This window comes from Strix uralensis, chromosome 13 (genome assembly GCF_047716275.1).
Source record: "Strix uralensis isolate ZFMK-TIS-50842 chromosome 13, bStrUra1, whole genome shotgun sequence".
Classification (NCBI taxonomy): Eukaryota; Metazoa; Chordata; class Aves; order Strigiformes; family Strigidae; genus Strix; species Strix uralensis.
Genome location: NC_133984.1, coordinates 464,564 through 490,964, shown reverse-complemented (window position 1 = coordinate 490,964; position 26,401 = coordinate 464,564). Strand labels below are relative to the sequence as shown.

The window sequence follows — 26,401 nt, the reverse complement described above, 5'->3', positions numbered from 1 at the left end:
AGAAAAGTGCATCTCATAGGTCTAAAAGCCTGATTATTAGAATTTTATTTCATGTGGTAGTACACCAACAGGAAAATTTAATATTTGGAGAAAGTAGCAGATTATGGCACATAACAATTCAGTGACGTGTAACGTCTTGAATTCACAGAAAGTGGTTCCCTCTCAGAGGAGCTGTCGGTGTTCAGGCACTAACCAAACTCAGCCTGTACCATCAAGCCAATAGCATACCATCTTGTGCTCGGAACAGCTCTCTCTTCTTAAGCTTCCCAAATGGGGAAAAATCTGCTCTACAGTTAAAGAGCCAAGCCTTGCAAAATGCCCAGCAGTTACTCAGAATAGCAGAATTCCTTAAATTTCAAAGGAGAGGGTGAGTCATACAGCACAGATGTTTACTGTCACCCGCCCAGGGAAACATAAAGCCATACGCTTTAGTCCAGTTGTGTTCAGAGCACTTAGGCACTTAAAACATGTACCAAAAACCACAGTATTAAGCTTTGTTTAAATAAGAGATTTGCTGAACAGGCATTTATACTGAATCAGACCTCTACGGTGTACTGCAAGCCAGCCACAAAAAGCAATAGTGTTAACCGAAAGCAAAGTACCCTGCCACACCTAAACCGAGGATGTGAGTTGTGCAGGAGTCGTTTCCAGCTACTGTTTGCTTTGCTTTCCAACCTCCATCTGCCTCCTGATGTCTGATACATCCACGGGGACCCGCACCGTCAGACCATCCATTGACTTCTTTATGCACACCTGGCAGCCAAGGCGAGATCTGAGAAAACAACATTAAGTGAGGCTCATCCGCTCCCACAGTAAAGCAAGAAATTCCCCACCCGCATCTGGATGTCTGGTCCAGGCTGGGTTTTTGATAAAGCTCCTGTTAAAGGTCTCATGTGCCCCAAGAGAAAGCAGCTCTAGAGGCACAACTGTACCACAGAGTAAGTCCTGTCCCCTTGGAAACAGGTGCCAGGAGAATCTGCCTGGGAGGTTTCAGAACCCGCTGTGGTCAGCGGGGAGGCTTACGTCTCCGTGAGCCCGTACGCCAAGTCCAGCATGTCCAGCTCTTCATCTGAGATGGCATCCAGCTTCTGGAATGTGTCCTTCTCAAAGATGAGGTGACAGGTGGAGCAGGCTAATGTCCCTTCACATGCACCTGGCAGAGAAACGAGGGGGTGACAGCAAATCAGAAAAAACAAGGAGGTGAGAGAGCTCATCTTGGGGAACAGTGTGAGAGAAGGTCCTTTAACAGACCGGGAGCATGTCAAAAGAGATGCCAGAAAACTCAACAGATGATGCAGATTCCAGCCTGCCTCTTCTCTGGGAGGATCCCAACCAGTTTCCAAAATTGTACGTCAGCTCTAACCAGCCAAATGCATTGGCACAGGCGCTGGAATCCCAGCCGTGACAGCGTGGGAGTCACACTGTCACCTCGGTGTGGCAAAGCAGCCCAGCAAGCCCAAGTTTGCTTCATGGTCTCGCCAGAACACAGCAGCGTGTGTACCGCTGGTCACAGCGCAGGCACATAAATCCTAAGAGCACACACCCTTGTGCAACACCTACCAAATCCATCAATGGCCAAGTTCTGATTGACTACCACTTCCAGCAAACTCTCCCCTTCTTTGGCTATGGCTGTAAATCGCTCTCCATCCCGATTTACAAAATGCACTGTCACCTGGTCCGCAGAGCTGTAAAACAAGTTTGCAGAAATCAGAGGAGCCCACCCCGCCTGCACGCCCACCGCTGAGGTCTTTCGGATGAGCACTAGAGACATGACACTTGGAGGGAAACGTGCATACAAACACTTTCTAGAGGGATTACACCACTCATGTCAGAAGAGGTTCAGATTATCAGTTCTCAGTGACAGGCAAATCCGACTTGACCCAAAATATTTCCCACTTTATCAAACATCCCCCGGAATAAATGTTTAGCTGCACATGAACAAGTGCAGATGCTCTGCACCTGCTGCCTCTGCTTGGGCTGGCTGGCAGGCAAAGCATTTGCAAGTCCTGGGCCTGGGATGTTAATCTTAAACAGAGTGATGTAATAACAAGAACAGCGCTCAGGTTCAGACGCTAATCACGCAATAAGAGCTGTTGTCATTCACATTTTGTTTCCCCTTCCCAAGGGGATTACTCTATGACTGTTCCTTTTCTGCTGCTTGTTCGTTCATGAAGTGCCTGCTCCTTCCCTGAACTCAGTCACAAGGAGCCTTGTTGTGATGAGACATGCTCAGCCCCAGCTTACAGAGCAACCGTGCTGAGTAACCCCTGAGCTGATGTTAGCCTCGCTCAGGAGAAGCTGATAGTTATTTTGACAGCCTGTGAGATTTAATCTGGTAGAGAGTTAAGAACAAGGCCATCAGCATCTCTTAGCGCTGACTTGCAGAAGCCGCATCTCCAAATAAGATGGAAACAGCACCCACTTCATCCCCTCCAGAGCAGGCTCTGCTCCCCACCAGTGTGGAGAAGGCTGCCACCCTCAGCAGCAGTGTCAGGGGTTTCTCACCAAGACAGCATATTCCGAGACCATCTGTCATACTGGGCAGGGAGCACACGAGCAGGGGGTTTTCTTAGTGCACCCAAATGGCTACTTGGAAGCAGGAGGTACCAGTGACCCAGAGGTCCCAGCCTCTGTGCTGAAGCAGGGCAGTGGGGGTTTTGCCCAGTACCCCTTGCTGTGGCACTGCCCCCATGCCCGTCAGCTCAAAGCCCAGGACCTTCTCCAGTGGCAGGAGCTGCCCCCACCCTCTTCTCGTCTGTCAGGCTGACACCATGCACCACTCCCAGGGCCCTGGAAAGATCCACCTCTGTCCCCAGAGCTCTGACCAGCTCCCGAGCACTAGCAGTGCCAGCACTGCCCATGGCCTTGGTGCTGACATGTCTGGCACAGGAAGAACAAACCACAGCCTTGGAGATAGATTGGATTTCAGTGAGAACTGCCCAAGCTCACAGTCCCCTGATTTTTCTCCACTTACACAAGACTGAGCGAAGCTGCATCTAGCTCCTTCCAATAAAAGTGCTGTTTGGTACAAAGCTTGCTAACACTTCTCTGGGAAGCCCTGGGGCCAGTGGAACAAACAGCAAGTACAGCTCAGAGCTCTGAGAATTTCCAATCTGCCAATTTCTTGCAATGTAATTGCAATATACACTGATACAAACTGCCACAGCCCCAGAGTTGCACGTTACAGCAAACCTGCCAGCAAGGAAGGGCTGTAGCACCTACACCCCTCTGTGCCAGGCATCCTCTTGGACAGTCACAGAAGTTGGGAGGAGGAATTGGTTAAGTGGGAATTGTCCCTGGGATAGCAGCACCAGCAGCTGGAAGGATTTACCCTGCCTGCTCATCCCTCTCTGCTCTGTGGCAGATGAAAATGAAGTATGTGGAGATCTCTGCTGATTTCCTTTGAACATTAAGCACAGAAACATATGAGGATCAAGCTTAAACAATTTTCTTTGCTCTTTTTTAACTCACAAGAGGCAGAGGTGGGATATGGGGGAAGTATCCAGCTGAATAGGAGACAGGAAAGAATTCCTGTAAAAATGTAATGGAAAAGGGAGAAGAAATGTTCTCTTTCAAGTTTTCAGGTCTTGTTCATTCTGCTTCACATAAGTCACAATCACCATCTAGATCTGATCCCATTTACCTGCTGACAAACCATTGCAGTACATCTCTAAGTGATTAAGGATGCTGGTTTTTAAAATGCCACGTGGGCTTCATCAGCAAAACTCCAGAAGCAGAAAATTCCAAACAATTATCTCTTTGGAAAGCCAATCCCCATATTCCATCAAAACTTGGAAGCGGAGAAAAGAGTAAAACAGTGTCGTTTGCCTTTTCTGCTCTTTTGGTTTTAGTTGCGTCTTGATTCAGCTAGCAGGAGCAGAACCCAGGGGCCACTGTACCTTCATCTGAGGAGGCTGGCTTCCTGTTTTTCAGAAAGCTTCAGCAGAAAACAATGCCTGGGTCATTAGTCTATAACAGGGTCCCCTGGTTATGAAAACAGCTGTGAAGTTAGCACTGAGACCACGCTGCAAAGGGAAGACTTTCCTACATGCAGAATGGAAGGATCACACTGCAGTCACGCGCAACCACCCTACCTCCCAAAGCAAACAGCCAAAGAACATCTTTAAGACATTTCAGTCTCCTTCAGAGAGACACCCACAGACTTTTCTTTGTAAATAAGCAATTTAAAGACTAATTCTCAAGTGTCAAAAGAAAACAAAACAACCCCCTCTATATTTTGATGGATTAGACCCATTTATTCCATTTTTATGGCAAATAGGCATGTTTCCCGGCAATGTTGGTTTTACAGTTATGGGTGAAATCATTTGTTACGCAATAGCAATAGTAAAGTCACAGGACTTCACTTAATGCTGCAAGTCAATGCATTCTTCAACAGGATAATGCGAGCTGCCTGCCCGCAGGCAGAGCGTGCTGGATCCAACAATCCCAGGGCTGCACACATGTTTACTGACAGAAGACTTAATTCATGTTGTCTCTGAGGCACCTAGAGCCAACATCACCCAGGAAGATCCCCGCACCAGGCTCCCAGGAGTGCTGGGGGGGTCAGTTCCCTGCAGCCCCTCCTGCCCACAGCCCTGCCAGTTAAACGAGCCCCAAGACAGCTGAGCTGCAGCCAGGGACAGCACAGGGAGATCGGGATGGAGAGAGGGGAGCGCAGATGCTGTGGCCACAGACCACCTGCAGGACTCTGGAGTGCCTGGGTGCAGCAGCTCACCCTCCTTGGGAGCGGGGATGCTGCCGAGCACTCCTGACCACCACACAGAGCACACGTGAGCAGCTTCTCTCTCTTCACTGGCTGTAGGGGAAATTTAAGCTGTTCGTCTGTGTTCTTAGTAGAGGTGTCTCTGTTGGGGGCATAAACCCAGCCTGATTAGTCCCCATTTTCACTGTTCAGTTCAGTCCCCTCCCACAGACCTGCTCGCGTACTGGCCTAGTTGTCTTCACATCCCCCAAAACAGTCCCACGCTCCAGTCTCCTCTGGAGGACACCTGCTTGGGGTACCCAAGGCTTCAGGAGAGCTTGGAAAGAAAACCTGGAGCTTTCATTTTCTATTTACTTCTGAATTTGTTTACACATGTTTTTGAAACTGAAAAAATTCCTTTCACATTTTGTTAAGAAAATTATTTTGAACCAGGATTTTAAAAACAATTCAAAATGGATTAAACTACATTTTGCTTCATTTAGGCTGAACTATTTTACAATGGCATTACTGTCACAGGACACACAGTCAGAGCTTCGGAAAGATCAGGATGTGACAAACTCAGCACTGCAAGTTCAACACTTGTCAACTGAGTATCCCCTTTCAAAAAAAAAAATCTCAAACTTTCTATGACACATGGAACTAGTGAAGGGAGTTTCAAGAAGGTTCTTCTCCCTGTCTGTGTTTTTCCCTAAAAGATACTTTCCAAGGCCATACAAACCAGCAAGATGCCTACAAGTACTGCCAGAGATAACTTCATGAGCAACAAACCAATTAGAAAGAAACCCCACTGATAACAAGCCTTCATAAATCCCATTAAGCAGGGTTATCGTATAACTTTTCTCTAAGGTCAGATAGCAAAATGTTTTATTGCATTTTCTGTGATGTTGGTTGGCTCTTTTTCTCAATGTCTAGCAGATTGCCATCTGACCCAGATCATACTGAACTAGGCGATCTGTGAATTCCCTTTATTTTGCTAAGACAAGTGCAATCTCCTTTTGAATTATCCTTCAGGAACAGACAGAGGAAAGACTGGCAGGGCGTCTGCAGTAGTGCCTGCTGTAGGAATACAGATGGGTGCTCTGTGCCAGGCTCCCTCTCTTGCCAGCCCCATCTTTTCAGCCTGTACGCAGGGCCTGCTCCTATGTCTGTAAGATTTCCTTCGGGAGGAACGTCCAGTCTTCCTAGACTCCTCTGCCCTCCAGGACTGCCAAGGGATCTGTCAGCCAGGCCCCTAAACAGGCCAGGGCCTGCCCCTTCTAGATGATGAGCCGGGAGCCCTCCACCCTGGCAGGGACCAAATGCATTTAGATGCATTTCTAAAGACAAGTGTCAAACTGATTTCCACCCGCGTTCAACTCACAAACCCAGGCACCATAACCAGCTGTGCGTCCTGTCCTCGGTGAGCAGCATCAGCAAAGCCCAGCAGAAGCTGGGGGCCTCAGGAGCCCGGCAGACACCAGCGCTGCGGGCTCCGACAGCCCCTTGCCCCAAGAGCCACCACCGCCGAGCGCGTGAGCCAGCTCCTGTCTCCCTGCCATGGGCAGCGCAGCAGCGAGGCACCAGAGCTCGCAGCGTGGCCTCCCGTAACCCAGAGAGCGTTTGGCTCCCTGGGGCTGCAGACACCATCAGCTCCCCATTCTGCCTTTACAGCAGCCAGGCCTGCACTTTCCAGACCAGCCCAGCAGTCACCGCAGCCTCCCCACCGCAGGAACACAGCAGGCTCGCAGCCCAGCTGCCCAACACCCCTCGCCCACCATCCCTGTTCCTCGAAGGCTGGTGACTGGGCCCCAATGGACTCTGGTGCCACGCCGCCACCTTCACACGCTGGGCCCAGGCCCCTGTCTCCAGAAGCAGGGAGCAGCTCCTCTCATGGAACAGCTCCCCGCTCCACCTTCCTCCTGTCAGCACCTGCTCGGCCTGCGCTGCCTCGTCCACCTCCCCCCCGCCGGCCATGCTCTGTGCTGGGCTCTCTTTTCTCCCTTCTGCGGGGCAAGGCAGAGGTAAGCTCGTCCCTCCCGGATGCAGCAAGGTCAGGTTCAGCATTTCACTCACCTCGTCTCCCCAGGTGTGTCCTGGAGCTTGTGCGTGGAGCTGAAGCCTCTTCTCGACCACTGCTTCACTGGTGTGTGATGCTGCTCAGTCACCCCACCCAGATAAATAAAGCGAATTTTGCTCACATTCAGTCCACTTCGCAAGGGTCGCATGAGCCCCGAGATGCCATGAGCCATCATGCTCTGTCTCCTGGGCTGTTGTTTGTTGCAAGGCCAGCTAGATTAAGAGTTATAAGTACAGCTGGGGGGTGGGGAGGGGGGAAAAGAAAGAAAAAAAAAGAGGAAAAGCTAGGACAGCCTCCCTGGGGGTGGAGGAGGGAGGGGAAGGCGGAGGGAAGGATGGACAGAAGGATCATGCTTGGATCTTACTGCAATCTAGCCCATCAGGGCACGGGAACTAGGTGAAGCACGGTGAGATGAGCAGCATCTCCACATACCAGTCCCCCAGCGATGCTCACCTCATCCTGCCTCACCAACCTCCCTTTTAGGAACCAGACCTACCTCCAGTTACAGGCGCGATACTCACTGCAGTGTCTGATCATACAAGAGGTTGCAAGCTGAGGGCTGGACCAGCAGACAGGAGCACAGAGAGCTGCTGCCTCAGGGAGAGGGGCACGCCAGCTCTTACAGCCATGGGGCATGAGTAGGGCCGACAGGTCCTGCTCTTGATGTGGATTGTCATCGAGCCACATCACCGCCTGCCCCAGTGCTGCAGCTCCCAGCTCTAAAATGTGAATATTCACTTCACAGGACAGTGGTGAGGAAGCAGCCACACTTTGCTCATTTGTTAAATTCTCTGCTGAAAAGTGCCATAAAGGCACAGATAAGGATCATTCATTTCACACTGATACTCCATGCTAGTGAGACTTCTCTAAGAAGAAAACTCTTAAATGTATTCCCAGAAACACTGTCATTAATTTAGTCTACTCTCCTCTCCAGGGTAAATCAATTGCCCCCGAGGACCAAAATGCAACAGTGGACAGAGTTTCAGTTCCTGGGTTTTGTGGAGTTTAAGAACAGCTCTCATCTCAGGAACCTGAATTGTCCCTAATACCAAATTAACAGTTCACCATTCGGTGGGATGTTTGCTTTAGTCAAGTTTTGTAATGCAGTAATGTATCAGTAGTCAGTATAAGCAAAAACCTCTGAAACTGGACTCTCTAATCAATCCATACAGGGGAGAGAAACTACAGCATAAGAACAAGAACTAGCTAGAAAGTGTTCAGAAAACAAATCCTCAACACACACACACAGACACACACACACACACAGACACACACACACACACACAGACACACACACACACAGACACACACACACACACACAGACACACACACACACACACAGACACACACACACACACACAGACACACACACACACACAGACACACACACACAGACACACACACACACAGACACACACACACACAGACACACACACACACACAGACACACACACACACACAGACACACACAGACACAGACACACACACACACACAGACACAGACACACACACACAGACACACACACACAGACACACACACACAGACACACACACACAGACACACACACACAGACACACACACACAGACACACACACACAGACACACACACACAGACACACACACAGACACACACACAGACACACACACACACAGACACACACACACACAGACACACACACACACACAGACACACACACACACACAGACACACACAGACACACACACACACACAGACACACACACACACACAGACACACACAGACACACACAGACACACACAGACACACACAGACACAGACACACACACACACACAGACACACACAGACACACACAGACACAGACACACACACACACACAGACACACACACACACACAGACACACACACACACACAGACACACACACACACACAGACACACACACACACACAGACACACACACACACACAGACACACACACACACACAGACACACACACACACACAGACACACACACACACACAGACACTGTTTTGAAGATAATTGGAAAATTTTGGTTTTCCACCCCAAAATGAAAGTTTCCTACCCAAAGCTTTCAGGTTAGAAGGAGATCCTTAAACCTTTGGAGAAAAGCATCAAAGACATTGAGTGCAAGAATTTTCCATAAGGAGTGGGGAAGGGAATCCTATTCTTCAGTTCAATAAAGTTTTAAAGGCCAGTGTCCAAGCATTCAAACATACCACCAAGATAGCTTCAGGGGAGAGAAACTCATGGGCAATGCATAAAGGATTAAAAAAGAAAAAAAAATTTATTTCTTAGGGGGAAATCCAGTTTCTAAAGTCACCTGTCCAGTTCCCTCTGTTCACTCTGCACCTGGTAGAGCACAGAGGAATATTTCATTCCACACCTCACTCCCGTTTGCCAAGTGCAGGCTGGGCATGACTGCTCCCGTGACAGGGCACAGGCAAGAGAAGGCAGTGCTCTACAGAGGGACGTGATCTGAGGTAAGGGAGTCATGTTTGCAGGGCATCACTGACCAGTCTCCTCACCCCTTGTGCCAAACACGGGTGACACATCCCAGCTCAGTATGTGATGGCCTTGGCCACCGGCAGTCACAGCCCTGCAGCAGCCTCGCACCAGCCCCTGCTCGTCACACAAATGCGTTTTTTCTACTGCAGGATTTGCCCCTCAGGTTTGTTCAGGCCAACAGCTCTGTGAGCGCAGGGAGGGTGGGACAAACCACTGAGTATCACCAGGGTTTTGATCCAGGGCGAGTGCTACCCCCGAGCCCAGAGTGGGCGAGAGCCGTGGTGCGTGTCCCGCAGAGCAGCAGGGTCGGGCACGGTGCGGAAGCAGAAATGTCAGACTGCCCAGGGTCACTGGGACTGCTCTGTAATTCCACCCCTTGACCCCAGCTAACACAAAAATTCCTTACTTCCAATCATCTGTAGAATGTCCTTGGAAGGCTTCCCTCCCCACCCTCACTTGTATCAGAGGAGAGCTGGCAGGGGGGTGAGCGGTTTGCTTTACCTGGACGCAGCTCTGGCCAGCGTCCTGCTCTGTGGCCCCTCACTCAGGTCAGCCTTTCCAGATGGTTTGCTCTCTCTTGCAAGCTGCCCTGAATGCCTCAGCCTTCAAACCCAAGTTCTTGGGCTGCAGCTCACCCCTGAATTTAAAATCCCCCTGTGCAGACTCTGCAGCCGAGAGGCTCTGCCCAGCCCTGCCTGCTTTTCAGGCCCTACAGGGAGGCAGCAGTTCAGTGTCTCAGTCATTTCCGTAGCAGGAAAGCAAGGCTTGCCATGAGAGATGCAAGGAAAGGGGCCACAGCACATCCAAACAAACCACAAAGCATCTTATCTCTCCAGCAAACCTTGAATTGAGAAATACATCGGATATATGTGCAGCAGTTTTTCACAGCAAGGACACTTGTGTGTTTGCCCAGCACTGACCCCTCTCCGTGCCACAGCTCAGACTGACGGGTCAGTGCCACCCGACGGGAGAGGGGCAACGCAGAGAGGGGTGTGGGGTCTGAGCACACCCAGCCCTGCAGGGAGGGGGGCAGCAATGGCCTGCTGGAGTAGGAGAGAATCACACCCTGTACCAAGTTCGGATAGCCTGTTTTAGGGTCTTTGAAATAGGGGGAAAAGGGCAGAACTAAGATCTTCTTTTCCCTCCTCTTCCCCAACTCCATCTAGCAGCAAGCCTAGAAGTAAACACAGCCTTTCCAGAGTAAACCGGTGTTCATTTAGCACCGGACACAGAAATAGAAAACTTTGCAAATAACCACCCCTCCCACAAAAAACAAACCAACAAAAAAGAAAACAAACTAAGCAAAAATATCCTTGCTTTGAAAAAACACTCTCAAAATGTTGCTTTGGAGGTCAGCACACACTTTATGTGCAGGAAAGACACTGCTAAAGTGAATCTTTAACTCTGTTTCACAGAGGTCTGGCAGAAGGCAAGTTTCCACGGGTGTGCACACAGGCACACACCCCCCCAGCCCCCAGCCTGCCTACCAGCAGGTCACACTTCGCTGTCGGTGCGGTGGCTGTGCCTACACCTCTAGCGATGTGTTAGCATATGCTAGGAAGGAAGTGGTTTTCTAGCTCAAAACATGTTGTCCGATTTCTTCCGTACCATGCAAAGGACAATTTGCCCCTGCCCCAGTCTAGGGACTCTCATGCTAATGCCCAAAATAGCCAAGAGGTGCCATTAACTCCACCTTGTCCCTGATTTCTGCACAAGAAGTAAACAGACTGAAGTCAGCACTGCACTGATCTAGCAAAAAGTTATACAATACCACTGCAGCTCTCCACAGACAGAAGCACACTCAGACTTCCGAGATACCAGACCCAGATCTGCTGCCCACCGTCAGAGTTTCGATCCTTCCGTGGGCCAGTTCAGCAAACACGTAGGGATCGTCAGCACGAGGCCGACTTGCATCAGTTCCTTTGGGCAGGAGATACTCCTGGCAAACAGCTCTGACCAGAAGAGATCTTCCATAAACTTTGTGGCTTACAAGAGATCCTAGATGGAAGGTTTAAAATTACCATATTAGTCTGCTGGCTCTCTGAAAGCAGATGGAAACCACTGTGTAATCCCGTAGTTATTAATATACACATTAATATAGTTTTAGCGATCCTGCAGTTCTGGGGTTGTGAGAGTAACTCCACTACCATTTGAATCAACACTTGATACATTTGATAAATTAAGGGAGGAAGAAGTTCCTCTGCAAAGGAGCAGAAGAATCAGAAGGAGCAGGAAGCACCAGGAGAGGCAGCCTGTCCTGCAGCAGAGCAGCCACGAGAGCAGGAGAGGGAAGAGACAGAAATCTCACACGAGTCAGAAACCACCTGGCTCCTACCCATGGGCAAGCTACAACATACACAGAAAGATTACAGGTGTCATCCAGGCAAGCAAAGTAACACCTGTTTGCTCCAGTACTGGAGGATTTCATCAAATCAGTACTTGATAAAATCCCAGGTGCTCGACAGTGGAACTCCCAAAGGAAAAGCGTCCAGAGTGGAGGGAGGAACTGAACAAGCAGTTCAACAAGTCATGACAACGCTGAAGGCCAGCACTGAGCCCCAGCACAGAAGTCAGCGCCCCGTTACCGTCTGGAGCAGGCAGGAGCGGCCCGCGCTCTCCTCAGGTTTGTGGAAGGCCGGTGGTCTGGGCACGGAAAGGGCATGGAGCTGGCGGCCTGAGCTGAGGTCTAGGAAATGAGCCACCAGGTTCAGCCACAACTCTTCTGCCTTTGAAGAAACACATTGTCCTCTGTGCCTTGTTTTACCTCTAAAGAAGTGGGAGAAAGGATTCTTGGTTGGCCTCTGAGGAGCGTGGATGAAGGATGATGGATGAGACAGAGAAGTGCTCTTGCCAGAGCTGCACTGGCTCAGTCACTGCCAAGAGGCAGCCAGAGGCAAACCCGTGCTGTTCCCACAGGTGAAGTCTCGGGGACTGCAGTCAGAGCAGCAGGCACACAGACCCAAGAATAATAAAGGTTTCCAGAACACAGCCTTCGTACTTAACTTGAACAGCAAGAACAGACCACCCCCCACCTCCTGCCAAGCCCACTGCCTCAGAGTCCTGCGAGGAAGCAGATACAGGCTGCTTATGTACACAGAACTAAAGCCACTGAACTAAACTAAAATTCCCCTTCCCCGTTGTCACTATGAAAACCCATCACCCACCCTTCCTGTTCCAGAACAAGCTGCTAATAAAAGCAAATAGGACAAGTTGTGCTTGTTCTGCTTTCTCCAAGCCCACAGGACCAGGTACAAAGTGCTGCCCCAAAGCAAATGCACTGATACAAACCTGCAGACCAAGTGCTCACATCAGGTGTGCTCAAGCCTCAGACACTGCCACGGAGGCTGGAGGCTTAGGGGGAAGACTGTCAACCTGTCTCAGTTTCTACATCTCTCAAACAAGACTACCGTTTGTCCGCTCCAGCCTTTCTCTAGATGTTCCGCAGCCTTCTGAGAATCACTGCCAACAGGAACAAGGGCCAAATTTTCACCACTGGAAGCAAGAGGGCAGTGACGCAGTCATCGGAGATGGGCCAACACGGCAACAAGGAAACAGAACAAATTCAAAACAGGGCTTCTTGACAGCAGCCACCTCTGCAATGCAGCTGCTGCCCAGCTGGGTGAAGGCCACTGAAAAGTTACAGTGCCCCAGCCAAGGCCTTGCAGATGCTTCTCCTTTAGTCAGGGATGCTCTAAAGATAGATGAGAGCACATGTGGGGTATAGACAGCCTTCACTGTAACCTCCCAGCTCAAGAACAGTATATTCCACATCACCTTGACCCTTCAGTCAGTCTTGTTGATTGAAGATCAACCCTGTCTGGTATTTCTTTAGAAGATGATCCACAGCTGGAGGCAACAGCAGTCACGAGTGCTTGTAATTTTCCAGCTAGCTCTGCTCACTTGAAAGCTGCGTCAATGGTATTAACACCTGCTCAGAGCAAGTGCATTCTCAACAGAAGTCAGAAGATCGGTCCCTGCCAGGAGCTCCCAGTATTCCTTTTTGCAGTCTCAGCACTATTCTTTCCTTAATGTCGCCTCCTTGTTCTTTTCTCCACTTTTCCCCATACCCACTTCACACTGCCATCTATCCTGAGAGACTCCATCTTAAAGTTACTAGTAACTTCCAGAGACCCATCACTTGCAGTCATAAGGACCTGCACCCTTGTCTACAAACTGCACTTAAATTAGAGCTGCAGACATCCAAGACAAAGGCCAGCCTCAGCCTAACATTCAATGCATTGAGGCCCAGATTCTTTTTCTTACAGATAATTTTTCTGTAAGGGAGACATTAACATCACAAGTGGAGTCAACTTGCATAAGGGTATGCAGCAGTTATGGGTTGACATCAGCCACAGATGATTGCACTGCTCTCTGCCAGTTGTCACATGCTCCCATTACACACTGGTGTAAGACAATTCGACTGTCTGCCCAAGACTGGGTTATGTACAGCTGCAAAGCTGGCACTCAGCAGAGGTCACACTGATTGGACAGGACAAAGCAGCCACTCCTCAGTTACTCTCTGCTTTCTCATTGAGATGGTCTGTTCACAGGTGTGCAAGCAGCTGCCGTGCAACAGTCTACAATTATCATACCTTGTCCTGTATATCGCATTACCAGGCTTTGCAAGGTGTTGGAAAACAGCTATTAGATGCAACTACTGAATGGAGAGCTACTGCAGCATGAAGCACCAAGTCTGAAGACAGGTTACAGACAGAAGTAGCAGCTTCTAGGACCAGCTAACATGAGAAAGAGGGAACAAGTCTTGTTTGGTATCTCAGAGACTATCAACCCCAAACAGATTTCAAGAAGATAGTGCTGTCAAAAGGCAGAGTCCTACCCTGATAAGTAGAGAGCAAAATCTAATCTAGTTCTTACTGCCGTAGTTACTAACATAGTTACTAACACAGTTCCCTTACTGCCATAGTTACTAACAGTATCCTACACAAATTGACCTGAACTGCCACAACAACATTCTATTATTGTTCATCACAGAAAAAAAAAAAAAAGAAGTGGCTGGGAAGCTCCCAAGCCTGCTCATCTGTTCACTGAGAATCTCACACCAGGCCACTTCAAACCTAAAAATGCCCATGCTGCCCTCCAAATGTCTTAGCCTGAGCAAGCAACCAACAAGCTTGTCACCTACTTCGAGAAGTCCCTACAGGACCTGTCTACATCAAAACAAAATCAGAATTTGGAGACCAATCCCTTGCAATTCCCTGCCTTAAAAAGTGAAAACAAGAGAAGGAAAAAGCAATCACAGCCTTATTTCTACAGTTGCACTGACTCCAAGTAGGAGGACAAAGTATCCTAGGCCAAATGGATTAGTCCACTGGACAGATTTATCTCAATAAAAACTTGACTCTACAGTTACTTTGGCTTTTAAGTTCTCAGTAAGTTGCACTGCTTAATAAAACCACATTCCAGAACCTGCAAAAAGACAGTGTTTCTGATCCCCAGCTCTTCTGAGAGCCTTTTATGCTCCAGCCTGTCCCTATCCTACAGAAAAAAAAAAATCATCTGGGCCCCCAGCACTTGTAGGTATAGCCTAAACTGGATCTGAAATGTATGACAGACTATAACAAATCCCGCAGCAGCTGTCTACACAAACTAGAGGTCAAATACAAGTTTCTGATTCTAAACTACAAAATGCCTTCCAACAGATCAGAAGAATCAGGTGTTTGTTTTTGGTTTGTATTTAGGTTGGGTTGTGGGTTTTTTTACACTATGTGGTCCTGTGGAAGCAGCCTTCTGCCATTAATGCTTTGCACTTCATTTTTTCAAAGACAAACTGAATATAGATATACCTATAACTGGAGAATTACTAAGCCTCTTAAATCTCCACGGTTACAGGCAAGGGAATCCATGAAAGCTAGGCCACGCATGCAGAAGAGTAATCTGGCTGCAAGCGCAGAGTCCTCGGAGACTCCAAAAATTATTGGGCATTGAGAAGCAAGGGCAATAAAATCAGCAAGAACCCCATTTGTGAGAGCAGCCTTCCCAGAGCAGCACAACCTTCACCTGAAGGCTGTGGTAGTACTGGAGCAGACGCACAATTCCTCCAGTGGGGTTCGAGTTTTTGGAATCCTGGAAGGAAGAAACGAGAAAGACCCACCTATGGAAACTGGCTCTGTGCCAGGCCTGGCGGGGATTGCAGAAGTCTCCGCTGCTCCACACTTCACGTTTTGCTTACGGACAAGTTCAGGTTTCTCCCCTAGCACCAGAACTCTGCGCACTAACACACTCCGATGGAATCTCTGCCTTATTCTGCAGGGCAGCAACCACGAGACTGCGGTTCTGCAAAGCCCCTCTTCTCAACCACACGGAGAACGGCTACAAACAGAGACCACACAGTTAATTAGCAGGAAGGTGGCAGCAGCCACGCTCCTCCATCACCAGTCCCAGTCCCCGGCCCTCAGGAACCACAGGAACGCAGCCACAGCAAGGTAACCGCTCCGCAAGGTGGGCTGAAATCCCCAGTACAGGGTCAGGGCCAGGCTCAGCATCGAGGCCCCACACCCCCGGCACCCTCACCTGGGCACGGCACAGCAGGTGCTCACCCGCAGCAAGATCCAACAGCAGCTCCTCATCCTCCTCCATTTCACCCGTCCGATACAAATTTATACTCAGTGTCTCCACAAAGAAATGTGAATTCCAGCACTGGCTCCAGTCAGCTTGGAGGGCTGGGGAGGGGGAAAGGGAGGTTATTCAAGCAGTTGCTTTTCAGGATGCAAGTAAGAGATGTCCTTATTGATGAGAGTGCTTCAAGGCTAAACCTCTGGGGAGCCCCACAGCAGACCCATTTAGCTTGGAGACACAGCACTAGACTCAAAGCAACCTTAAGTAACCAGCCAGACACCATCTGCTGAATTTCTCTGAACTTTATTGGCACTTTAGGAAGAACAGGGTATGGATTTTAACAACTCCTCGAAACAGGAAAAAAAAAAATGCCTGAATATCAAGGTTCTCTCTGCAGATAAGTACATGGACCCATGAATTACTCCACAACTTTAAGGAACTGATGTTTTATTATAAACCAGTAAAAAGACTGGTCAAAAACTTCCAACATAATTTACAGCAACAAAAAATAAAACAAGAAAAAATAAGCCAGGCAAACATTTGACAAAGTACTTCCCCGACCCCCAAGAGGAGTAGTTATCCAATTAAACTGGAACATGGAGAGGAAGAACAACTCACTGTATTCTAACAAATAAAAAATGTGTCTACAAATCTCATTGTAATACTGAAAGCTTCTTAACATTAGTTCTCTTGCAAAATATCATTTCTTTACAATACAGTATACATTTCCAAGGGAAGGAGGACAATAAAAACATCCTCTATCCCATGACTAATATTTTCTAATTGTGCATAGCTAGAAGTATTGAAATCAAATATCATTAGATACCACTTGAATATAATACTGGTTAAGAAGAAGGCAGGGCTGAAACAACTACAAAGAGTTAGGTGGACTCACTGGCACAAGCTGTTCTATTCCTATATTGGACCATCTGGAATTAGAATGATTAAAAAACCCTATAAACAGAAGTCATGCCAGCATCATAATACATGAGCTCAGCAGTGTTGTGTGACCCATCAAAGCAGAAAAGGTTTACTGGTTTATTATTTGAACACGTATTCCAGGCACCATACATCAGCTTGTTAGGAAACTTAAAATGTAATAAAGGCTTTTCTCCCCCCAAATGCATCAATAGTTGCCACAGACAGAGCAGAAGTGCTGAGAACCAGCTTTAAAGCACCAAAACACAAGTGCAAAGGTTGTCTGTTCCCTCAGTAACGAGACTCACATAGAGCCAGTGCCAATAACCCTTCAGTATAGAAATACACCAATCAATTCTGACAAATTTAACTGCAATCTTTCATTTGTGACTTTCAAAGTACTGAGGCATGTGTTTTTGGCCAACCAAAAGCTTTCCATGTCATGCGTCTCCCAAAAGCATGCTGTATCCAGGGGAGAGAAGGGGCCTCCCACGTGATCCACCTGGATGTTTAGAAGCAGCATGCTAAGCTCGTGCTCCTAACGGAGGTTGGTCAGTTGGTATTTGTGTGGATCTCCACACAGACTTCTATTGCTTCCAAAAAAAATATAATACAGCACTGGTACGGTTGTTTCTAGAAGCCCAAGAAATTCTTGGGGAAATACTGCAGTTTATTAACACTATCATGAACATTTCTTTTTGGCACAGTCCCCCTTTACCTTTCCTGTAGATCAGGGAGCTGAAAATGCTCTAGCATTTAGATGTTCTCCTTCTATCACCACTAGCAGTGATACCATACGAAGGGGGAATCCACAAAGCTGAGAAAGTCACAAGATTTAGCATCATGCTAGGCAAGAAAATAAATCCCAGGCTAGCCTGATGCCTTCCTACAGGGACAGGCCAATCCAAGGAGGGCAAAGCAAAGGAGGACTCCATTGCAGGTGGAATACATTTTTAAGAGGCCTCTTCTGAAGGTTAACATGTCCTTCTACAAAGGATCAAGGCAAAATCCAAGTCAACCCTGAGCATACATAGCTGATTCCTCCCCAGAAATGGCAGGAAGGATTCTGGGCAGCTACAGCATGGATAGCTTGGAAGACAGGAGGTGATGGGTATTACAACAGCTGGTACAACAGCTCTCGGGACCAGCCTCCCAACCACTCGTGTCCCACTGCTGAGACAGAGCCTTCTGTTCTCAAAGACACAGAGGGGCAAAGCATCCTTCTGGGGAAGGAAAAGCACTTCAGCCAGGGATCTGGCAGAACATCAGTGAGGATTAAGGCAGCAATTGGACAAATATCTCAGGATCCTCTCCCCTCAAATGCTGCTTGAAGCCAGGAAGACAGATGCAGTCTTGTACATGTCCCAGATACAAGAATAGTTTTTGGTCCCCAGCTGCTGATCACTTTTTATGATTGCATCTAGTTTAAACTAAAGACAGTTACAGTAGATCTATACACAGTCATAAGGCACCAATGACTATGTGCTAAAAAGGCCTCTTATGGAAAAAACCCTGAAATCCTATTCACATGACTAGAAATGTATTGGTTCAGCAAGGGAATACACAGCTACAAGAATTTTTAGTCTTTTACATTTCTACTCACCCCTTTAGGTCTCCATTGGCAAACCCAAAAAGGAAGGCAGCATTCTTTAGCTATCTCTGCCTCACTGGTTACCACTCAAGTCAAACAAATGACAGTGAACAAAGCCATTTACCAGAGACAACACTTCTGGAAAGCAGGGAAGTCAAGGCTCCAAACTACACTGCATCAGTGGACATATTTCAAAGACCTCCTCATGATTAGGAAATTCAAAGTTCCATCATTAAACAACAAAAGGTAACACCAGCAGGAACACCACAGAATCTGTTTGGTCTGTTTATGTTTGAAGGACAAAAGCTTTGGTCTTTTAGGAAGTTCACATTCTACTTCCAACACCTCTTCCTAAGCTCCAGCCTCCCCTTCTCAACTACATGGTTCAGACCCTGTATTTAAATCAGAAATTCAGACCCTGGCTACTAAGCTTAATACTGAAGCTTGCACAAGTTAGTAGGAAGGCACAGTGTCAAACTGTTAGCGCTTTATGTAATTCAATAAAAGTATCTGCTGGCCTCCCCACCCAATGGGGGAGGACAGCAACACAGCCACTTCAGTAAGCAACACAAAACTAAATGCAGTGAGACTTTACCCAAAGCCAAACAATCTCAGATTTGCCCCAGTAAATGTTTGTTTTCCCAAGCCACCCTAGGAAGATGACTACTATTCCTTCTTCTGTCGCTTAACTCCAGCATTTGCCCAAAACTTGATAAATAAGACCATGGTCACTCTTCTGTAGTGGTTCCAGCATAGCATGATTACGAGTGAATGACGGGAGAGGATGGGAAAGAGGGGAGAAGAGAGTGCAGGGCAGCAGGTGCAGGGGAGAGTTTACATGGACTCAAACTCGTCAATGCGCTGCTTGGTGTTGCCCTGCCGAATCTGACGGAGGGTCTTGTACTTGTCTCGGCCTAGACGCATGTTCTCAGCGTGGATCATATCATTGGTTGTCTTCTTGGTTTCATCCCGAGCATTTGCCAGCTCTGAGGAAAGAGCCTTCAGAGAAGGGGAAACAGACAGCAGTGGGTTAGCACATGCCAGACTCAAAGCTGGACAAGGAGGTTCCTTGCTGATCCTCCCAAAGATTCAGTATCACTGAGACAGGAAACAGATAAGCCCAAATGTTTACAGTTCTGGGCAACCTGCTCTAGCTGACCCTACTTGAGCAAGGAAGTGGGACTAGATGATCTTAAGAGGTCCCTTCCAACCTAAACAATTCTGTGATTCTGTAGAAGTTGTTAATGTTTTCCCCTAACATTTGAAGGTAGAAAACATCAGGCAGTCTGTCACCCTATTTACCTTTGTCTAGCACACTAAGAGAGACCATCTCCAATGTACTTATGAAGAATCAAGTGGAGGGATCCCTAAGGAAAACAGGAGCATCTTGCAGAATTTGAGCAATTACTAGCCTTCTACCACAAAAGAAACTTGCTGCAGAAGATAAAGTGCACCTCTGTCACTCTGCCTGTGCACAACCACCACAGGACGATGCGAGTCAGTCAGCTAGCAGGCAGCATAACAAAATGCTTGGAAAGAGTCAACACCAGGACACTGTCATTCCTTGTGAGGTGGTGGTGCAGCACTGCTCCCTCCACGCTGAGCCCTGGTGTGCTGCTCTCAGGGTTTTGCCACGCAACGCAGTCAGACAAGACAGCTGCTTGATAGGAGCTCACCAAGCTCTCTGATTCACTGCAGCCAGGGCTATGGACAGCTGTCAGACAGACAGCCAGACTCACAAAAGCACACTACGTCTGACAGATGCTGCTTTTTGGCACTGCTAGAAAATACTTCACTACTTCCAGCAAAATGGAAGTGCCAGGAGACAAGATCTGCCCCTCTGCTCAGTGGTTAAGCAGCTATCTGGCAAGATCATGACGCCCCCCTCTTCCCCCCTGCCTTTTTCTTTTAAATACCAGTAATACCTCCCAGCTGCAATTAATGGTGAGAAGAATAGAAGCAGTACCTTCTCTGCTGCCAAGCTCTTACCTTCAAGTGTTTCTGGACCCGTTCATTCTTCTCTGCCTCAGTGGTGCGCTGCTCCTCACTGCGGTCCTTGATGGTGGCCTCTGATCGTAGGTCAGCACTGGCTTCTGCTGCGTTCTCGTCCTGCTCGTCATCGTGCTCATTCTCAGAGTGCATGGGCTCAGTGACGTGAGGGGTGCTCATGGCTGTCTTCAGCTCCTCTTTGGTCTTTTCCAGATCCTCCTGCACCATCTGTGCCTGTAGTAGGGCATGCCACAGTAAGTCAGTGTAAACCTGAGTGTGTGAGACTTCTGGCAGAAGCACTACTCAATGCTTATTACAGGAAACATTGCACCTATTGCATGCTGAAGTGGTACATTCCAAAGCTACTCCTCCACAATCATTTGCAAAACTTTCTGCTGGATAACACTTCAGAGATTTGAAGAATGGTTGTAATTCGCAGAAAATGGGCTATAGGCCTAGTAAGTCAAAAATATTTCTACATGGAGTTAGAATACGGCACTCATTCCAGCAAGAAAACTAAGCTGGGTATTTACAACAGCCTCAAGCTCGCAGACACTCAAATCTAGTGAGGTATCTAGTGCAGTAGTTTAGATCACAACACAGAATGAAGAACAACTTCACAGAAAGTACTGCTGTTTGCTCAGATTCTGCTTTACCTTCTGTTGCCACTCCTGGGCCTCGCTCTCTTTCTTCTGCCTGGCCAGCTCCAGCTGCGTGATCCTAGCTGTGAGTTCTGCCATCTCAACAGCCTGCAAAAGAAAGGCTTTTAGTGGGGACAAAACCAAAGTACTTGCTAAATGAAGCATTTAGTCCAAGTCCTGAACAAACACGGTATGTTTAACATCTTTTTGGTAAGGAGAAGGCTTTCCTGTAAACTTCAGTCCCACTGATATCTCCATGATGCAAGGGAAAAGGAAGCCAAAAGAGTTTGGAGCTTTGTGTGGTGTTGGTTTGGGTTTTTTTGTGGTTTTTTTTTTTTTTTCCTTCTCCTCCAAAGCAAGCTACAGAACTCAATTCTTGAATCCAAACCAGGGAAAGCAATTAGTGAGCTCTACACTGTTCTCAGTATCACATACCAAAAAGAAAGAGCAGAAAGCACAACAATCCAGATCTACTGTACAAATACACTTGTATTCAGGTATAAAAGGCTAAAAATTAAAGAACCAAACTATACTTCCTCACTATATTCATAACCTTGTTTGCTTCAAGAGCTTACATGCCTACCCTGTCACTATTTTCCTACCCAGTTTTCAGCCACCCACTTACCAGCTGTTCCTGGGTCTTTTGTTGATCGTGGGATGCTTTCAATAGGGCTTCCTTTGCCTCTTCTGCTTCTCTACGTTCTTTAGCCAGTTTCTCTGCCTCCTCCTGAGCTCGTTTTCTCTCCTGTTCCAGCTCCATAGCTCTGCGGGTCTGTTCTTCCAGTTCTGAAAGAATAGGGGAGTGCATTTGAAGAGAGATCAAGTAAAGAACAGCAGTAGAGGAGGAAGGTGCCCTTACACCTATATCCCGGATGAGGGTTTTCCTTCAGAGGGACAGGTAAAGGAGAGATGCAAGCCACTGTCCCCTTTCCTCTCTTTCACATTGTAACTGGAGCTGGAAGACAGAGCCAGGCCTGTTCCAAGCCAACAGACTACTTGCCTGATTGATTTGTGGGGAAGCACTTATCCCAAAGTGACATCCTTAAAGGCAGAGGCATCCTTACAGCATTTTGCTTGGGCAACAGCACACTGTAAGACTGGCCAACCAATGAGTAATCACACCAGAGTACTGGCTACATGACCCCTGCTACACTTCAACTCCTTCCTCTACAGACGTGCTGGGATAAAGCTTCCAGCCAGCACACGAGCAACTGCAAGGTCCTCCTGCTGCAGAGAGGCATCTTGGCTGCCACCCATCTCTTTATGTGAGTCCCATAGGCAGCTGCTGACATAGGGGGTTCAACATCCAGTTTCAGAAGGCTAAACCAGGGCCCTAACACCAGTTAGCACAGAATACAGGAGAGCCAAACGGCTCAGAGGTGCTCACAGCTTTACTGCTTGAGCCCTTCTCACTCAGACTAAGCATTTAAGGAAATACTCGTACACTTCATATTACCTTGCTGAGCTTTCTTGGTTTGCTCCTCAATTTGCTTGAGTCTCTCCATTAGCTCCTCCTTCTCACGTTCAATCTTCTCCTTCTCCTTTTCTGCCAGCTCCCTCTTCTTCTTCTCATTCTCCAGCAGGGCTCTGATGAGGGGGAAGTCATAATGCAATTTCAAATTAACAACTACTCTGATTGGAGCGCTTCTTGGTGAAGCCATGAGCACACGAGAGATGTGCACTACAGCACTCAGCTGATGAGTTTTAGCCCAGACATGCCCCTTTTTAGAAGTGCAGAAGGAAAAAGCTCTGCTGGCATTCATCTCAATGGTGAGTTCATAACAGGAATGTTTAAGGGAAGTCTCCTTTTATCAAGATCCATACTAGTCCCATCAAAGAGACAGACAAATTTTTAACTCTAAGAAAGTAATGGCGGGTCACATTTGTGATGAGTGCCATTTCCATCATCCCATTAGATCTACTGAAGCAGAAAAGCAATCTGCTGTGTTTTTTGCTCAAGCAGATTACGGTGCTGCCAGCAATTTATCCAGCACCTGATGCTACTGCACAGTGACTGACAAAGTCCAGGTTCCTCAGAACCCTACCAACCTCTCCATCTGTTTCTGATGCTTCTCTTCCCGAGCCTGTGCTTTCATCTGCTGCACCTCAATGGTGTCTGGTTTACGTCTGCGCATGTAGAGCTCATGGTTCCCCATGCAAAGTGCCAAGATCCGTTTGTTAATCCGTAACCGAGGGGCATAGAATACAAAGTCCTTGGGACAAAAAGAAGGCAGAATTAGACTCATTCTTTCAGCATAAGCAGCCCCCTCCATATGCAACACGCTCAAGACCCTAAACTTTCTAGAACTGCTAGCTAGCTTTTCTTATCGGTGTCTAATTCATTGGTGGTGGTAGTCAGACACCTGCCTTTCAGGAATGAACTTCAACCTGACAAATAGGCACAGGGCAGAAGTGCCCCAACTCATCGTTACAGCGTGCTGGGTTTCACTGCAGAGCATCCCGAGCACAGAGTGCACAGCCACTACGCTTTGCTGTTTCATCAGGAACACCATCAGGGGCTGGTTTACTAGGCACACCGAGACTGTGACTTCTCCCCCCTGTCTTCCCACTCAGTTATTTAATGCAATAGTGTGGCCAGCCACAGCAAGTGTCACGTTTTGTCGTATGCCAGAAAGGGTGATAAACAGTATGTTCAATGGGTAAATAACTTTGTTCTGTTAAAAAGGAGCAACAGCAGTGAAATGCTTCCAAGGAACAACACAACAAGAATTACATGAAGAACAGAAGGTGTCAGCTGACACAGAAAGTCAATAAACCTTACAAGATGAAACCAATTACATTCATTATAAATTTGCAAGAAAAAAGCCTCCCAGCATACCCTACAAAATGAGCTGAAGCTTCAGCTTCAAGTAAGGTGAAAAACTGCAAAAGACCATCCCACACACCACTAAAGCCAACAGGCTGCAAAGGCAGCATTCAGTTAACACAGGTGCCTCAGATCCCTAATTGTATTATCAGAGAATCTGAACAGCCTTAGGAGAATCAGAAACCCTAAGCAAGGAGCTTCTCCCTGCCACTGCCTTTGAACAGCTCAAGGTTATACTGAACAAATTTCTACTGCTTAAGTCAGCATTGACATTATTGATGAAAAGACTGTGTGCAATTAAAAAGAATTGAGCTAAGAAGTCAAAAGTATAATCTGAATGTTGCTTCTTACTGGTGCTTTCTTGTCAATAGGCTTGATAACAAATTTCTTGTCATTGAATGAGATATTTCTGATCTCACTCCAAGGGAATCCAATTTTCGGTGTTAACCTGCAGAAATGGAAAGCAAAAGGAAATAAGAGCCCCAAGTCATTCCAAATTCTTGACTAACAATATAAAGCTGTAAATTCTACCAAATCTGCCCTCATATTTCAGTACTCTTATGGTGACTGGAACCAGCAAACAAAGTTAGTCATGCAATGAACTACAAACATAAGAAGCAGTTTTTCAATCCCACTTTTTTAAAATGGAAAATAGGAATGTATCTGTGGCAGGAAGAGTAGGGATACAGTAAAAATAGCTTGATAAGATCTGCCAATTTCTTGTATTGTTGGGTCCAAAGCAGTACATTTTATGGATCATTCTAGCAGTGTCAAAAACACAGCCAAGAATGATATAGAGACTGCAGCATTTAGTTAAAAAGTTGAACTCCAGAAAAGATTAGTTTTGAATGCTTTCATACTAGAAAGAAGCTGAAGGCAATGATGAGGAGAGGGGGTTTATTACCTGTCATTCTGCTCATAAATATTGAGTCCAAGAGCATCTACACCCAGCCAGAGTTCAGAGCCCTTCTTGTTCTTAATGCTGAAGTAGTTCACACCATACATTTCCAGATCTTGTGCAATTTTCAGGTACTCCAAGACAGCATCTTCTCTGCAGAGTGCAAAAAGAAAGCAGATATTCCTTTTTGAGTCCATAAGCCATTAGAGCAAGAAGGTGCTCTCTTCCTACATGGGCAAAGGAGTAACAAACTGGCAAAGATTCCAAGCATCACCCTAGTAGACAACAACAAACTCTGCAAACTCAGTTTTGTTTTACTAAGAACAGACAGCTGATGGCAACTAGAAACAACAGAGGCACATGAGCCTAGTTACTCTGAGCAGAATAAGCTGAAAAATGTTAACTTATTCTGAAGCAAGCTACAGAATTCTGTATGCATTACAGAACTAGCATATATCACACTACTTTAAATACAGCAGTTTCACACTGCATCAGTTACCTAATCATTCCTCGATGTTCCTCATGCCACACCTGGATCCTCTCCTCCCACTGGTCCTTGTTAAGCTTGTGCTGCTCCAGAACTCTGGAAAGAGAACATGGGATGTTTGAGACCAGCCACCGCATTTATGCGCACACAGTCACGTAACTCTTGAATAACGCTTCATTAAATACTCCACTGGCATCACAGTTACCCCCCAGAAAATATTCCAGGAAATACAGTTTTATTATAAGGCTAACTACAGACGCATTGGTCAGCATTCAGACTTCTGACAAATAACAAGTTGTATTCAGTTGTGCTTCTTGTACCATTACATTTTTTTTTGTTCAGAGCTTCTCTCACTAATTCTGATCAGAGTTTCTTCAGTAGCAATAGGATGTTTAAGATCAAAGCTCTTAATTAAATGAATACTAACCCCAATCCTCGGAGAGGCACCAAGCTGTATTTTATTCTGAAGATTCCAATCAAGACACACACACATACCCCCCCACCCCTCAAAAAAAAATCCCAAGCCCTTTGAGGCAAAGAAGGTCTAAGACTAGCCAGGTTCACTCACCTCTGTGGGAGCAGTTTGTCACTAGCGAGGTAGCCAGACTTGTGCACCTCTTTATTGAAGTCTCCATATTTTGACTGGACAGCATAAGAAGCCAGAAGGACAGCTGTTTCTGGAGGGCAATAAATGTCATCATTCAGAATTGCCTCCTTCACTTGGAGGAAGAAGAGGCGCTGCGTGATGTCCTGGATCAGCTCTTCAGCCACATCCTCTGGGTAGAACTTGGCACGGAATTTGAAAAGCAGGGGGCTTTCCTTGCGTACATCCTGTGCAGTTACCTGGAACAGAGGCATCAGATCTCACAGCCTACAGACCAAGTGAAGGGGAGCAGGTTTACAAACAGGAAGATGAGCACACATTAGAAAACAAAAAATTCTCCTTTCCAATGCAGGCGGAGTGTGCAGAAAAGCGAGGATTTTCAATTCCTTGCTGCTAAATACCTCACCACCTCTCCCCACAGGACTTAAGCCGCTAGTTACAATCAGTGGCAGGTAAGTTACTTTCCAGGTTTCTCTCCAACTGAGATGCTCACATGAGCACCACACTAGTGTGTTACCAGGAAGGGTAACAAACAAACAGTACTAGATGCAGGAGGCCCAGGTCAGACACCAGGACTCCTTG

The 26,401-nt window shown here is 47.3% G+C and overlaps 2 protein-coding genes across 3 annotated transcripts in view; both read right to left on the bottom strand.

Annotated features, from left to right (window-relative positions):
* Positions 1-29: 29 nt before the first annotated feature.
* Positions 30-16,017, bottom strand: LOC141949460 (adrenodoxin-like). 2 transcript variants are annotated; one of them, XM_074883104.1, is made up of 6 exons: positions 15,401-16,017; positions 9,790-11,286; positions 6,776-6,991; positions 1,561-1,685; positions 1,024-1,153; positions 30-772 (listed from the first exon to the last, which is right to left on the bottom strand). In XM_074883104.1, the coding sequence occupies exons 3-6, from the start codon at positions 6,952-6,954 to the stop codon at positions 652-654; spliced, it is 555 nt and encodes a 184-aa protein (XP_074739205.1). In that variant the 5' UTR covers positions 6,955-6,991; positions 9,790-11,286; positions 15,401-16,017; the 3' UTR covers positions 30-651. The 2 variants fall into 2 exon arrangements, with proteins under 2 accessions (XP_074739205.1, XP_074739206.1); XM_074883105.1 differs by having other exon boundaries at positions 6,776-7,015; positions 11,129-11,286.
* Positions 16,018-16,151: 134 nt separating this feature from the next.
* The window catches only part of MSN (moesin), a 46,249-nt gene continuing 35,999 nt past the window's right edge, over positions 16,152-26,401 (bottom strand). Inside the window, exons 4-13 of the mRNA XM_074883103.1 lie at positions 25,784-26,058; positions 25,228-25,311; positions 24,735-24,881; positions 24,182-24,278; positions 23,053-23,216; positions 22,460-22,590; positions 21,629-21,789; positions 21,019-21,111; positions 20,363-20,596; positions 16,152-19,372 (exon numbers count right to left, since the gene is read on the bottom strand). Of these exons, the coding sequence (XP_074739204.1) occupies positions 19,208-19,372; positions 20,363-20,596; positions 21,019-21,111; positions 21,629-21,789; positions 22,460-22,590; positions 23,053-23,216; positions 24,182-24,278; positions 24,735-24,881; positions 25,228-25,311; positions 25,784-26,058 (1,551 nt within the window). The 3' untranslated portion in view covers positions 16,152-19,207. The remainder of the gene's footprint in view (positions 19,373-20,362; positions 20,597-21,018; positions 21,112-21,628; positions 21,790-22,459; positions 22,591-23,052; positions 23,217-24,181; positions 24,279-24,734; positions 24,882-25,227; positions 25,312-25,783; positions 26,059-26,401) is intronic.

What these genes read in the sequence shown, in the direction of transcription:
- LOC141949460 (XM_074883104.1), bottom strand. Translation starts at nt 6,954, where the DNA reads ATGATGGCTCATGGCATCTCGGGGCTCATGCGACCCTTGCGAAGTGGA. An exon ending in GACACACCTGGGGAGACGAG is followed by an intron (nt 1,686 to 6,775) that starts GTGAGTGAAATG and finishes CTTGTTTTACAG; the next exon opens with CTCTGCGGACCAGGTGACAG. An exon ending in GCGTACGGGCTCACGGAGAC is followed by an intron (nt 773 to 1,023) that starts GTAAGCCTCCCC and finishes TTGTTTTCTCAG; the next exon opens with ATCTCGCCTTGGCTGCCAGG.